This window comes from Anser cygnoides, chromosome 8 (assembly GCF_040182565.1).
Source record: "Anser cygnoides isolate HZ-2024a breed goose chromosome 8, Taihu_goose_T2T_genome, whole genome shotgun sequence".
Lineage (NCBI taxonomy): Eukaryota > Metazoa > Chordata > Aves > Anseriformes > Anatidae > Anser > Anser cygnoides.
In genome coordinates, this window is record NC_089880.1 from 33,842,067 (window position 1) to 33,857,439 (window position 15,373).

The 15,373-nt window shown below is 42.9% G+C and overlaps 1 protein-coding gene and 1 long non-coding RNA gene across 15 annotated transcripts in view; one reads left to right on the plus strand and one right to left on the minus strand.

Moving 5' to 3' along the window:
- Window positions 1–12,438, plus strand: part of MSH4 (mutS homolog 4) — a 39,423-nt gene extending 26,985 nt beyond the window's left edge. For 4 of the 14 annotated variants that reach the window (XM_013193106.3, XM_013193113.3, XM_048061958.2 and 1 more), the window contains 5 exons: window positions 1,087–1,205; window positions 1,743–1,871; window positions 3,341–3,515; window positions 4,608–4,696; window positions 5,046–11,918. In XM_013193106.3, the coding sequence (XP_013048560.3) occupies window positions 1,087–1,205; window positions 1,743–1,871; window positions 3,341–3,515; window positions 4,608–4,696; window positions 5,046–5,231 (698 nt within the window). In that variant the 3' untranslated portion in view covers window positions 5,232–11,918. Of the gene's footprint in view, window positions 1–1,086; window positions 1,206–1,742; window positions 1,872–3,340; window positions 3,603–4,607; window positions 11,919–12,422 lie in introns of those variants that run through there. The other 10 variants (XR_010833140.1, XR_010833138.1, XR_010833139.1 and 7 more) reach the window with 10 other exon arrangements.
- Window positions 12,123–14,215, minus strand: LOC125182581 (uncharacterized). Its single transcript, XR_010833146.1, has 3 exons — window positions 14,055–14,215; window positions 12,657–12,841; window positions 12,123–12,466 (listed from the first exon to the last, which is right to left on the minus strand). It is a non-coding gene; the product is annotated as an uncharacterized lncRNA (long non-coding RNA).
- Between the last annotated feature and the right edge of the window lie 1,158 nt (window positions 14,216–15,373).

Consider the following 15,373-nt stretch of genomic DNA (forward strand, 5'->3'; position numbering starts at 1 on the left):
GGGGACTGTCCCCCTCTATCTACTCGGCCCTTGAGAGGACCCAACAGGAGTACTGCATCCAGGTCTGGGGTCCCCAGCACAAGAAGGATGTTGATCTGTTAGCACGGGTCCAGAGGAGAGGGCTACGAAGTTGATCCAGAGGGCTGGAGCCCCTCTCCTGTGAAGAAAGGCTGAGAGAGCTGGGGCTAGAGAACAGAAGAGAAGGCTCCAAGGTAGACTTTATTGCAGCTTTTCAGTACTTAAAAAGGGGGCTTATAAAAAAGATGGACTTTTTGGACTCTTCTGGACAAAAGAGCAACTTTTTGCTCAGTCAAATGACAGGACAAGGGGGAATGGTTTTAAACTAAAAGAAGGGAGATTTAGGTTAGACGTTAAGAGTAAATTCTTCCCTCAGAGGGTGGTGAGGCACTGGAACAGGTTGCCCAGAGAGGTTATGGATGCCCCATCCCTGGAGGTGTTAAAGACCAGGTTGGATGAGGCCCTGGGCAAACTGATCTAGTGGGTGGCATCCTTGCCCATGGCAGGGGGGTTGGAACTAGATGATCTTGAACTTACTTAGCAGTGGAGAATAAAATTTGTTCAGTGTGTGTTTATAGGTATAATCCCAAACAGCATGTTCTTCAGGAATTACTCTCAGAAACATGAGTTTAATATGAATAAAGTCTGCAAAGTCTTCTGGCAAGCTTCATGTTCTTTTCTATTCTATAAAACTAGTAAGTCTCAAAGTCTGGTAAGGCAATATAAATCTTGGTTTATGAAACTAAGATTCCCTGGGGTTAGTATCACAATGTCTACAGAAATGTAAATTAATTCTGCAGTTCATTCCCACTTTTGCATCCCTTTAGACTGACACGCAGCTTCAGGCATATGATTTCTTAAGGTTTTGCTGATAAGATTCTTCAATTATGGTATCTCTGTAATATTTTTTCTTATAAAGTAGTGGTAGAATATAATCCTACAAAACTTTGCAGAACAAGATGCATTCTCTACAGTGCATAAAGACCAAATGTAAAACACTGACATATTCAGGCAAGCTGGCATTTGTCACACTGATACGAGAAAACTCTCACCTTACTTGTTTTGCAGGTTCTTACGTCCCAGCAGAGTATTGTTCTTTTCGAATCGCAGAGCAAATTTTTACCAGAATAGGTATGGATGATGATATAGAAACAAATGCCTCAACATTCATGAAGGAAATGAAAGAGGTATTAAACATAGCTAATCCAGGGGCCAGGGCCCATTTTAACTGTTAATCTGATTGAAATTGTACTAGTATATTTCTACTGAAAGAGTGTATTTTAGAAACAGTACAAAAATTCAGCTTTAATCTCTTACCTAAATGATAAACTACAGAAAACATGCACATCTTAAATAAAGATACTCCAATTTGGGTAAAAATTGGTGTTCCTTTGGACAGTAGTTCCAAAGTTTTTTTGTTATTTCTTGAGCCTTACAGAAGTATTTTTCTAAGCCTAAGCCTTCTCACTTCCTCTCCCAAACTGATACGATTTTGAGGAAAACTGATATGGTCAATGGAAAAAAGAAAGAGTGCTGTAGGACAAATCTTTACTTGTTTAGAATTGACAGGTATTTGAAAGCTGTGAAAAAAGTAAAATATATGGATCTGACGAGTTTTTTTTACATTTAAGTTTTATCTGAATAATACAAACTATTCCTATTAGTAGCGGAGTTTTTAAAAAGATGCATTTCTAGGAATGATAACAAATTTAATATTTTCCTAGATAACATACATCATGCAAAACGCTAATGACAAATCACTCATCATAATTGATGAACTTGGCAGAGGTACCAGTGCTGAAGAAGGTATTGGCATTTGTTATGCTGCCTGTGAATATCTGTTGAATTTGAAGGTAATTCTGAAAAAAAAAAAAAAAAAAAAAAAGGTTTAAGCCTTGTAATTATTTTATCATACTTGAAGCAAACACAGTAATTTCTCATAACTGAACTTAATTATTTTAGGTATTTCTTGTCTACATAAGACATTTTTTGTAACTGATGAATGCAAAGATATGGTGATAGACAAAAAATGCTGATGTAATCTGCACTTCTGTTCACTGGTCTCCATCTCTTTACAACTTGCTTGGCAGCTTGCTTTCTTGTCTAGAAAAAGGCTAACCAAGTCTCTTTAGTTTTGCTTAGTTAGTACAACTTTGTATGCTTGAACATCAAAGGTGGACCTCTTTACATGTCTGTTATCTTACCAACGGTTCTTCCATACAACTTAAGAATTGATTACGGAGGTTAGAGGTTTGCTTAGAAAAGTGGAAGATGATTTTAGATGGGTTGGAAGTTTCTTTTATTACTAGTAACCTCTATTACTAGTTTTGTAATCAACCTCAGTTTGTTATCAGCTTTTTGACACGCATAGATTCAGTTTCTTGTCAGAGTTTTATTCAGAGTACTTACGTGGTTTGGTCTAAAAACACACATTTTCTGTAGCTTGTACTGCTGGAAAAGCATTCACTGAAAATATTAAGGCAACCATTTGACAGTCATTCAAAATAACCCAAGTAAGATTTTAAAAGCATCGTGGATTTTGTGTTACTTCTGATGTTCTTTTCCTTCCATTGAGAAAGGAGTGGGGGAATCCTGAATGGGAAAAGACATCCTTGCCAATGATAGAAGTCATGGCTTAATTTTTTTCATTTGTTTTAGTAATTATTTTAGTAATTTAAAGATGGCTTTTCAGAATTGTGGAGGAAAAACTGGACATCTGAGAGATCATTTTTCTTATCCCTTGTAATTTAGAACCATAGAATGGTTTGGATTGGAAGGGAGCTTAAAGATCATCTAGTTCCAACCTCTCTGCTGTGGGCAGGGACACCTCCCACTAGACTAGGTTGCTCCAAGCCCTGTCCAGCCTGGCCTTAAGCACTTCCAGGAATGGTGCATCCACAGTTTCTCTGGGTGACCTGTTCCAGTGCCTCACCACCCTCTAAGGGACGAATTTCTTCCTAATATCTAATTTAATCTACCCTGTTTTAGTTTAAAGCCATTACTCCTTGTCCTGTCACTGCATTCCCTTACAAAGAGTCCCTCTCCTGCTTTCCTGTAGGCCCCTTTAAGTACTGAAAGGCTGCTATAAGGTCTCCCTGGAGCCTTCTCTTCTCCAGTCTCAACAACCCCAACTCCCTCAGCCTGTCTTTGTAGGATAGGTGCTCCAGCCCCTTGATCATCTTCATGGCCCTCCTCTGGGCTCACTCTAACAGGTCCATGTCTCTTGTGCTGGGGTCCCCTGAGCTAACACAGTACTCTAGGTGGGGTTTATTTATTAAAGGATCATTTCAAAAATAAATTGTCTTTTTTTTTTCTTATTTAGGCATTTACATTGTTTGCTACACATTTCCTGGAACTGTGTCATATAGATGCTTTATATCCCAATGTGGAAAATTACCATTTTGAAGTGCAACATGTGAGAAGCAGTGCTATAAAGAAGGAAAAAATCGCGTACACTTACACGCTCTCTAAAGGATATACAGAGGAAAAGAACTATGGTAATGGATTCCACTATGACTCTTAATAGAAGACTGGACAAATTGAAGGATTGTGAGTCAATAAAGAAATGAATGAGTGACAATAAGGTATAACTATGTTTTAAAGAGTTACAGAAATCCGTATGTTTCTAAATGCTAGATTCCATAGTTGGATCTGTGATTTAGGTGACATTTAATCAATAGGAAATTAGCTACACATAATTATTGCAAGCCAGTAGTGACTGAGGACTCCAGATTATTCCAATCAGGTTTGAATTAACTAGACTTAAAATGCTTCTTTATCAGAATTTCAGTTGTAACTTTCTTTGCCTTTGGCAGTACAAGGTCAGTTTTGGATGCTACAGTCCTAACTCAGAAAAAAACCATATGTTTAGACAGTGTTCTTAGAGAACAGGAGACCTTTAGTAACTCAGTGTTGCTTTATTGTCGTACTTGAGCAAAGTTACATCAAAAAAAAAAAAGTGCAAGGGCAATTCTTGTCCCTTTTCAATTTTTAACCCTGCAGTATTAGATGTAGGATTAGTGTAGACCTGATGAAGCACAGAATTTCCTCTCAACAGCCAGGGCAACAGGCAAAACGAATAGTGAAAAAATCATATTAGGGCAGAAAAAAAACCACATTTTTCTTATCCTGAGTATCTGACACCTTGACTGCTGGCAAGAGTGTAGAAGTTGGAATGTGACATCCATATCCACTAGATGCCCAGATTCAGTGGGGAGCATGTTTAGCACAATCTCAGTATCTTGCCAGCCTGCCAAACTGAAAAACTAAACAGAGAAAGCTATTACCACCACTGTCTCATTTTTTTCATTTAGCCTCTAATGTATCAAATCCTGCCCACTTACTGACAGCAGTAATTTAAGTGGAAGTGTATTTTAGAGGCACCATTACAACAAAGTAGGCATTTTATTTAGCACCTCTCAAAACAGTATTGTTTTGAAGAAGAGACCAAAAGAGAAAATTTATATTAAATTTTTTTTAAATGAAAATTTCACCCTTTAAAAATGAGCTCAGCTGATTCTAGCACACATACTGTGAAGGATGGGAAAAGATTTTTATCAAAAATCCTAATTCGTATTTTCTATGTTTAGGATTAAAAGCTGCAGAAGTTTCCTCTCTACCACCATCCATAATTTTGGATGCAAAGGAAATCACAAATCATATTGCAAAACAAATTTTGGTACGTAGTGGGTAGTTATACTTTAATTCATAGTTTTTTATAAAACTGTATATTTTCATTGTTTCTAAAAGGCTACAGAATAAATGCTACATAAGGTTTTGTGATGATAGATGGCATCAAGAAAGTAAAATTTTTATTTCTGAAACTAATTATAAGAGATTATACTCAGATCACTGTTAGGTGACAACACAAATAATTCCTTAGTGTTAAAGGAGCATTAGATGTAATGTTGGAGTTTAAAACAAGAATCACCTGATCAGAAATAGGTTGGAAAACACACTATTAGTATTGTAATGACAGAACATCATTAATTTCCTATTTTAATGCATGTGTATGTTTTTAAGAACAGCACCAGCAGAAAAGCACTCCTGAGGTGATGAAACGCAGAGCTGTATATCATTTAGCAATGAGATTGGTTCAAACTGCCAGAAATTCCCGATTAGATTCAGACAGTTTGCGAATATATTTGAAAGGTTTGAAGAAAAAGTATAAAGCCAGTTTTCCTGCATCTGAACAAAACGATGAACAACAGTAATGTATAACGCAGGCTGTTTTAATAATTTTTGACTGCAAGAAGATTCTGATTTTTTCCACAGTATTAGAAACACAACTTCTTGTATGTCTATAATTTCTTAATTCTTAGCCTAAATTATACTCACTACCAAAGACCATATTCTTCATGTTTGTTTTTTTTGTCACAAATAAAAGCATTTACTTTGTATGTGAAACAGTTCTTTTTTGATAATAACTATATTCCTTTCATTATTTTAGAGACAAAAAGTTGTATAATTAGCCATTTCCACATTATATATGTGGTATTACAGCTCTTACATCTGATACCAAAGATTTTACCCAACAAAAAGCAGTCTTTGAAACAGACTGTCCGCGTGTCTTTCACAGACAAGTTCTGTTTGCGCTGTTGGATGTGCATGTGCAAATCCTGTTGCTCCCTGCTCATAGAGGGTTCTAACTCTCTAAATCATTGTTTAATGCAACATCAAGTAACCAGTCCAGTACTGCTTCTTCTCCAGAACTCGGCACCGAGGACTTTTTAACACTGTTGATTGGGTTTTGAGTAGAAAATAACGGGATATAAATTTTAACAAAATGCTATTCTTTTTCCTTTTTTTTAATAAGAGTTAATCAAATGATTGCAACTTTGTATCCCAGCTTGAAGGAATTTGTCTTTTCCTCACTGCCTTCCAACCTACTTTGGCCAGGAATTCATATATATTTCCTTTATATATAGTTTATTTTACATATATGCATAAAATGTATATATGTAATATATACATTAATGTATACACAGGAGTGCAAAATCTGGTTCATAACAACAAAAAATACATTTTTATATATAGTTACATATTCCTTTGTAAACATACCAATGTAAGCAGAATTACATTTCTACTAGTTGCACTCTTTTCCTATTTAAAAAGTGTTTTTATTGAGTTATTAATCACAGTTCCACTGTCTTCATGCCTCAAGTGTTGCTGATTTTATCACTCATATCCATCAGTAATACCGTATTTGTTGTCTTCCAGTGAGAGTCTTGACAAAAGTAAGTAGTTCACTGCTTTTAACAAAAGGAGCCGGAGTACAAGGGGTATTTGCTTCAGACTCTGACTGAAGAGGGTGTACATTCCCATTTGCATAAGCCACCACATCACCAGAAAGAACAGTTCTGGGGGGTGTTTCTCAGCTGCCTTGGGTAGGTTGATAATGTCAGAACTATTCCCCTCTTCTGTGCCGGTCATTTCAGAGCGATTGGGTTGCTTCCATTTGGTCTGTGAGGACTGTTTATGTACTGCTTATACCATTCTCTTGAAATAAATTTTAAATGAGTCCCTTTTTCCTTTCTTCCCCTACTGATGTCTGGATACCGAGAAACAGGACCAGAACACAAAAAGATAATACACTTTTATGCTCATTTAGAGTTATGGAACGGTTTGGGTTGGAAGGGACCTCTAAAGATCATTTAGTTCCAACCCCCTCATTGTAAAGAATTTCTTCCTAACATCTAAATCTACCCTCTTTGAGTTTAAAACCATTACCCCTTGTCCAATCACTACAGACCTTGGTAAAGAGTCTTTCCCTGTCTTGTAGTCCCCCCTTTAAGTATTGGAAGGCTGCAATACAGTCTCACTGGCATCTCCTCTCCTCTGGGCTAAACAACTCCAGCTCCCTCTGCCTGTCTTCACAGGAGAGATGCTCCAATGCTCCTATCATCTTTGTGGCCCTCCTCTGGACTCACTCCAATAGATCCATGCCTCTCTCATGCTGGGGGCCTCAGAGCTGGATGCAGTACTCCAGGTGGGGTCTCAAGAGCGGAGTAGAGGGGAAGAACCACCTCCTTTGACCAGCTGGCCACACTTCAGCGTAGGATACAGTTGGCTTTCTGGGCTACAGGTGCACACTGCTGGCTCATGTCCAAATACTGACCGCTGCGTGCACAGTTCCCAGTAGTGAGGTGAGTGAAACCCTTTGGTGGTGCCTCCCAGGAGTATCGGGGGGGGGGGGGGGGGGGCGGAGGATGGGACATGTTCTGCTGGGAGCGGGACCTTTCCCCTGGGTGCCCCCCCCAGGTGCCCTGAGGGCAGGGACTAGCAGGAGTCCAGGACCCACGTCTGCCTGTCTAGGAAAGTTTCCAAGTGAGTGCTCAGACAGGTTCCCAGTGAGCCAAAGTCAGGGCCACACCAGGCAACCAGCGGAGTGGTAGCAGAGAGCAGAACAAGAAGAAAGCGGGCCCCAATGCCCGGGAGAGTCAGTTTGGGGAAGGATCGGTGCCTCCAGAAGCTTCCACAGGAGGAGGGCTGCCAGGCTATTTGCAAGCTTCAGAATGAAGTGTTGCTGCAAGCAGCTTGTTCCCGTCCTCTCTAAGGGCTGGTGCTGAGGGCCAAGTGGTCCCTTTGTCCACTGTGGACATCATGGCCGACTGCATCTGGCTGAGGCTGGCAGAGGCCTGTTCCCTGTATTTCAGTTCTTCTATCTTTGTCCTGTAGCCAGTCACATTTTTCCCTTCTCCAGCCTTTTCTCTCTGCTACTCTGTCCTGGTCATTTTTGCCTCCGTTGTTCTGCCTGCCCTTCTTTTCCTCCACTACTCTTCCCTGCTTGCTGCCATGATTACTTCTATGTATATCCTGCTGTCCTGCATCACAGTTCACCTTTCTCACTCTTTTCTCTGTGCATGCTGTCCTGGTCCCCATTCCTCTGCTACCTTCTTAGTTTGTCCTCACCCTTCTCTTTCCACCCCCCCTTATCCCTCCATGGCCTTCCTCAGTCCCACTCTGCTTTTTCTTCCCATCACGTTTTGTGTCTCCATGTGTCTCAACTGTTTTTCTCTATCCCTTTGCACCTGTGTCTTCCCCTAGCTATCTCTCTGTCCAGCTGCCTGTTCGATCATTTCTCTATCCCCCTATCAAGCTGGTTGTCCCCTTGTTTGTATTCTCTATGCTGTGCTGCTCCCCATTTCTTTTTTGCTTTTCTTCCTCAGTTTTGATCTTCCAGCCCATCCCTATTTTTCCTTCTCCCTTTGTCCTGACCTGCAAACTGGAAGGGAAAGCAGAAGGAACCATGCTGTGGAGGAAATTTTTTCTTTCGTGAAAATCTTTCCCTGCAATACCTGTTGTCATTTTCCGTTGTGCTTGCCCTTTTACCTCAGGCAATGAAAGTTCAGGCTGAAATCTCAGATCTGTTGTACATTCTTTAACAGAAGTACAGGTTTGCTGTGAACACCCCACCTTAACACCTCAGATTACATCTGTACTGCCAAAGGGCACGTGTATTGACAGTTATTTCATGGGAGCTGAACAAGCATCATAAACCTGAAATTTAGACTCCTCCCCTGAAAGCAGCCGTACAAAACCATTTTTTTTTAAAAGGATCTGCTAAGCAACCTGAGCAGTTCTGGTTACAACAACAGCTTGAAAACAATAAGCTATTTTAAACTCGAGATTAATAAATGCTCTTTCTTCTTGTGAGCTTATCAAATTTCCAGCTAATTGCAGCAGTCTGGACTTCTGGCAAGGTTGTAAATCAATCACTGTTGTAACTTGGATATTAATATCAACTGTCACAGTTGTCCAAATGTTGCACAAATATTGAACAATTAAGTTGGTAGCTGTTCTAGGCCAGGTGTACACATTGAGTAAAGAGTGGAGCCTCCAAAGCCCCATTTTGCACAGAGACAATCTCGGACATTGAATTCAGCCTGGTGCATGCCAGCAACCCTGGGTTTGGGAAGCAATGTGATCATGTTGGTAATAGAAGATGAAATATACATTTATCCACTGAATATTGCTTCATGTGTGTTACATTTGTGATGTGTGTGTGCTGCGCTTGGAAAATACAAAATATATGTGCAAAGCATGAGAGAATGCACAGATTCATGAGGAGGATTAAAAGAATGCCAAACTTGCAAGACATTTAGATAACGGGGGCCCCTTGGACCCCGGGAACCGGGTCAAACCAACCTTATGGTTTGGACTGAGACCAAGGGCTCATAGAGCATGCGCAAGAAAAAAAGGTAGAAAGTTCAGCTCTGATGAAGACATCTTACCTCATCCTGACGACCACCCAGATGACCACCAGAGAGTACTACCCAAGCGCAGAAGGCCTGATAAGATAATTAGCATACGAAGTGGGACTAGGCGGAGCTAGGAAATGAATACGCATAGATGTGTTGTAAAACTTAATGCATATGTACTATTTTAGGAGATAAAAGAGAACGTGAGTGAACAAATCGGACGAAATTAGTTTTGGGCAAGCAAGCCCCTAACTTCTGGCGCCTAACAAAAGCACCTTCATATAATCACTTTGCGGATTATGTCTCTTCGTGAATGCTAACAATCAGACCACCACTTCTGTGAGAGTCTGCACACCCCGCCCCCTCTCTCCTTCCCCCAGAGAGCCCTGGGGCCTCTGTTTGGGGGGCTGGAAATGGCCAACGTGGCCTCTGCTTCTGCATCCCAAAAATGGGGTACTTTGTTGTTTTTTGAAACCCAGAAATACAGGACTCGGCCTCCATCAAGGGGAAATGGTCTTAAACTAAAAGAGGATAGATTTAGATGTTAGAAGGAAATTCTTCACTATAAGGGTAGCAAGGCACTGGCACAGGTTGCCCAGAGAAGCTGTGGATACCTTATCCCTGGAGGTGTTCAAGGTCAGGCTGGATGGGGCTTTGGGCAACCTGATCTAGTGGGTGGTATCCCTGCCTGCAGCAGGGGGGTTGGAACTAGATCATCTTTAAGGTCCCTTGCAACCCGAGCCATTCTACGATACACTTTACTCCTTCTCTGAGCTTGCCTGAGGTGCACTGGTATGTGCTGCAAGGAAGCACAGAAAAGCCTTCTAAATGTTTCATAGTTTACATTACTATAAACAAATATATAATATGAATGACATTTAGCTCTTCAGACCCCAATATCATACAAATAAATAGCACAATTACATTTTTCATAGAATCATAGAATATCCCGAGGTGGAAGAGACCCATAAGGATCATAGAGTCCAACTCCTGGCACCGCACAGGTCTACCCAAAAGTTTAGACCATGTGACTAAGTGCACAGTCCAATCGCTTTTTAAACTCTGACAGGCTTGGTGCAGTGACTACTTCCCTGGGGAGCTTGTTCCAGTGTGCGACCACCCTCTCGGTGAAGAACCTCTTCCTGATGTCCAGCCTAAACCTGCCCTGCCTCAGCTTGACACCATTCCCACAGGTCCTATCACTGGTGCCTAACACTTGCAAAAATAGTTTCTTTTTCAATTTACAGTAGCTTCCTAAAAACCAATTCTGCTCCTATTGACATCAGAGGCAGAACTTCCAATAATCTCAGCAGCACAAAATTTGGCCACAAGAAAAGCAAATAAGAACCACATTTAAAGACATCAAGTACACATTTTTAAAGTCTTCCAGCTATGCAAGGATAGACTTAGTATTTTGAAACTTTGTTGAGGGAGTTAACCTTGCAAATTACAGTATAAAATAACATTTTTATATCCTACATCTTTGACTAGGTAACAATAAATACTACATATGATAATAATACATATAATAATAGAATAAAATCCATTAATTTATCTACATGGGGTAAGAGAGATGTACCTGATCAAATGCGCATTACAGGTAATAACAAACTTCACATACCTTTTTTACATTTGAGCAGTCCGATTTTATGTCATGCTCTGAAGTGATTCAGTGAGTAAAACAGTATTTAATACAAATCTTTAGAGTATGTAATTTTGTATAAAGGTATAAAATACATAGTTCTATATAATTATTGTATTGAGACTGTTATTTTATATTCTTATATACAATGCATTTGCACCTAAGTCTATATAAATTCATACTTAATATGACAACTCTATTTTAAATGAGTGTGCACATATTATATATTTACATCTGAGCACTAGCTGGTCAGAAGGAGAAATGTGTGTGTTTAACACATGGCACATCCATGAAACTGACCATAAAACTTCCAGTGCCACTGCACCGCCACCAGTCTGGAATTACAACCTCCAGTGGCACTGCACAACCACCATGCCCATAAAAACATTCAGGGGCACTGCAGAACCAACTAATTGTCCGCACCACCTCCAGTGGCACAGCACCAGCACTGGCCTGACCGTACAACCTCCAGTGGCACTGAACTACCACCAGCCTGGCCACAGAACCTCCTGTGCCACCACTCCACCACCAACCTGACCATACATCCTCCAATGGCACTGCACAACCGCCATTCTGGACATACAACCTCTGGTGGCACAGCACCAAGACCAACTTGATCATAAAACCTCGGGTGGCACTGCACCACCACTGGCCTGGCCATGCAACCTCCAATGGCAGTGCACCACCACCAACGTGATCATACTTCTTCCAGTGTCACTGAACACTACTAGCCTAACCGTACAACCACCAGTGGCACTACAGCAACGTGACCGTAAAACCTCCAGGGGCACTGCAGTACCACCAAACTGTCTGTTTGACCTCCAGTGGCACTGCACCACTATCAGCAGACTGTAAAACCTCCAGAGGCACGGCCCTACCCCAAAGCTCCAGTACATATATATAACCTCCTGTATACATATATATACACGCACATACCAATGCCACTTTACTACCACCAAACCCTGACCTTAAAAATGCCATTGGCACTGCAACATGACCACATGACCACTATGACCATACAAACTCCACTGACATGGTAACATCAGAAAACTCTGACTGTAAACCCTCCAGTGACACTGGAACAACCAACCTCAATATACAACAGCCACAGACAATGCACTAACACAAATGAAATTGTAAAAACAATGTACATGCATTGCAGTACCAATAAAAACTGACTTTAAATACTTCAGAGTGAAACTGCCATACCACCACACAACTAGAGTAAAACTTCCAAAGCAATACAATGACAATACCAAAATACATCCAGAAATCTACCTCTGCACCCCTGTAGTGTCGCAAACTCTCATCTGGAAGTCACCTTGAAATTCCTGAAATTCCACTGGGAATAGCCAAAAATAAACCACCACAACATAGCTCATGAAAGCAAAAATAAAAAGGGTTCTTAAATCACTCAAAAGAAGTCTATAGGGAATTGTAGTGGCATGACCAAAGCACAGCTGGGTTTCATGGTTGCTCAACAAATACCACAGAGAATAAAAAATCACTTTATTCAGGAAGGATGACCAAAAAAAAGTTTCTCCTTCACTCTTGCCTCACAGCTCCACACCGGGACTCTTCTGTCTTCCTCCTCCACCATTGGATGCTACAAAAAGGAAGGAGGAAGCCGTGAGACATGACAAGAGCCAGCTCCTGCGCCCGAAGGACAGGGGGACACCCGCCGTGCAGGGAGGTCCCGCCAGGAGTACCTGGCCAGTGGCCAGCCCTCTGCCCCTACCCTTACGCTGAACCCCCACACATCCCCCCAAAAACCACTGCGGATCAGCTTTTCTCACCGAGGCGATGCGCCCAGCGCAAACCAGCCACGCTCTCCCGTGACCGCAGCCCCCGTGACAGGGGGTTCCCTTTGCCCTGGCTGCCTTTCTCTTGCCACCTCGTCAGACCTCCGCTCCTCTTGCCTCACTCTTGCCTCGCAGCTCCACACCAGGACTCTTCTGTCTTCCTCCTCCACCATCGGACGCTGCAAAAAGGAAGGAGGAAGCCGTGAGACATGACAAGACCTGGCTCCTGCGTTCGAAAGATATGGGGATGACAGTTGCGTCCTTTCGACCACTTGTTACCACAGATTTTCCCTTCAAAAAGTCTTAATTTGCCCCCTTCAAGGTTCCTCGGATTTTAACCCATGAATGTAATTTTATATCCTCTTATATTAGTGCAGATTTCCCTCAATCTGATCATTTTGTCCCCTCCAAGTTACCTCAGATTTTAGCCCATAGATGTCACTTTATATCCTCTAATGTTACCACATAGTTTCCCTCACAAAATGCTTAATTTGTCTCCTTCACGGTACCTCAGATTTTAATCCATAAATGTCATTTTATATCCTCTAATTCTACCACAGACTTTCTCTCACAAAACGGTCATTTTGCCCCCTTCAAGTTACCTCAGATTTCAATCCATAAATGTCGTTTTATATCCCCTAATGTTACCACAGAATTTCCCTCAAAATACTCATTTTGTCCCCTTCAAGTTACCTCAGATTTTAGCCCATAAATGTCATTTTATATCCTCTAATGTTACAACAGAATTTCCCTCACAAAATGCTTAATTTGTCCCCTTCAAGGTACCTCAGATTTTAACCCTTAAGTGTAGGTTTATATCCTCTAATGTTACCACAGAATTTCCCTCACAAAATTGTAATTTTCCCCTCCAGGTTTCCTTAGATTTCCCCCGTAATATGTCATTCTGTACCCTCTGAAGTTACCTCAGATTCTACTTCCCAAAATGTTATCTTACATTCCCAAACATTACAGATTTTCCCTCAAAAATGGTCAGTTTGTCCACTTAACGGTGTCTCAGATTTTAACCCATAAATGTAATTTTATAACCTCTAATGTTACCACAGAATTTCCCTCAAAAAAATTGTAATGTTCCCCTCCAGGTTTCCTTAGATTTCCTCCGTAATATGTCACGTAATATGTCATATACACCCTCTGAAGTTTTGATCCCTCAGATTTGATCCCCCATGTCATTTTATATCCTCTAATGTTACCACAGATTTTCCCTCACAAAATCTGAATTTGTCCCCTCCGAGGTATCTCAAATTTTACCCCCCAAAATGTCATTTTATATCCTCTAATGTTACCACAGATTTCCCCTCTACTCATTTGTGCCCTATGTAACACCCTCCCTCTGCCCCAGGTCTATCCGAGGTTTCTTATCGCAGAGCGCACCCTGCCGGCAGTCGCTCGGCTCAGCCCCGTCGCCTCCCTCTGGCTCGCCGGCAGCCCTGCAGCGACCGCCTCCCACGGCTCGCGAGGCAAGGGCGGGAAGCGGCGCGAGCCGAGCCAACCCCGCGCCGCAGGGAGGCTGCGCGAACGCCCGGCGGGAAGTTCCCGGCACGCGTTACGGGCAGGAGGAGCCGCGGCGCGAGCGGGGCAGCCTCGGCCCCCCCCCCCCCTCCCCCTCCCCGCAGACGGGGCAGCCGCCCCCTCAGGGTAGTCCTTTACGGCCCCTCGGGCATTTCTCCACGATTGCTGCTGCCGCCAGCCCCACGCCCCCGCCCCTGCCCCTCGGCTCCCTTCGGCCCAGCCCCTGTCGGGCACCAGCCCTGAGGGCCGTCCCCGCCGCGGACCCCCCGGGCCGGCTCGGACGCGTCCCCGTAGGGATTCGCGCGGTGTAGCGGAGGGGAGCAATGTCCCTGGCTTTGCCGGAGCGGCCCTCGTCTGTGCTCCCACCGCTGCCACCCCTGCCGCCACCAGCGCCGCGGATGCCCGCAGGCGGGGCTGAAGCCAGGCGGCGCGCGGCTCCGGCTCCGGCACCGGCTGCGCTGCCGGCTGAGCCGCGTCCGAGGGCACTGCCGGGCTGGCTGCGCGGCCAGCCCGACCCCATGGGGCTTCCAGGCTGTCGGGGGCGATACTTGTGACCAGGGTTCGCAGGATTCGCTGCAACAGATGGATGCGGAGGCCTTGTTTTCTCAAATTTCTGTTTGTTGCTGCTTACCACAAATCACCACTTGCAGACGTACCGTGATTATTGAAAAGGTACGTGTGAGTATTGATAACAGGGTGTTCCCAGAAAGTAAATAAATGCAGGTAGCAGATACTGAGGGCATAACCATAGGTAGTAGCAGCAATAAGAGGTAATCAAAAGGCAACTAGATGTAGTAAAAAGGAGTCATGCAGCAGCAAATAGAGCTTAGTACGATACAGTAAACAAACACGGCAATTCTATGGCAGTGAAAATCCTCACGATGGATTACAATTTAAGCATGCTATAGCAACAAATCAAGAGCAGCTGGGAGGGCGTGTAGCCAGGACGGCTGACCACAGCGTGTGGTGTGCTCAGCAGTAAATGCTGGGGTAAAGACAGAGATGGGGCGGAGGGGGACTGGACTCCTTTTCGTACTTTGCTTGCGCATGCTGCTTTTGCTGTACCTTTTAAGCTGTCTTGACCTCAACGCGTGACTTTTCTTGCTTCTGCCTTTCTGATTCTCTTCCCCCACCCTGCTCTTGAAGGGGAAGTGAGCAAGGGTCTGTTGGGGCTCAGGGCC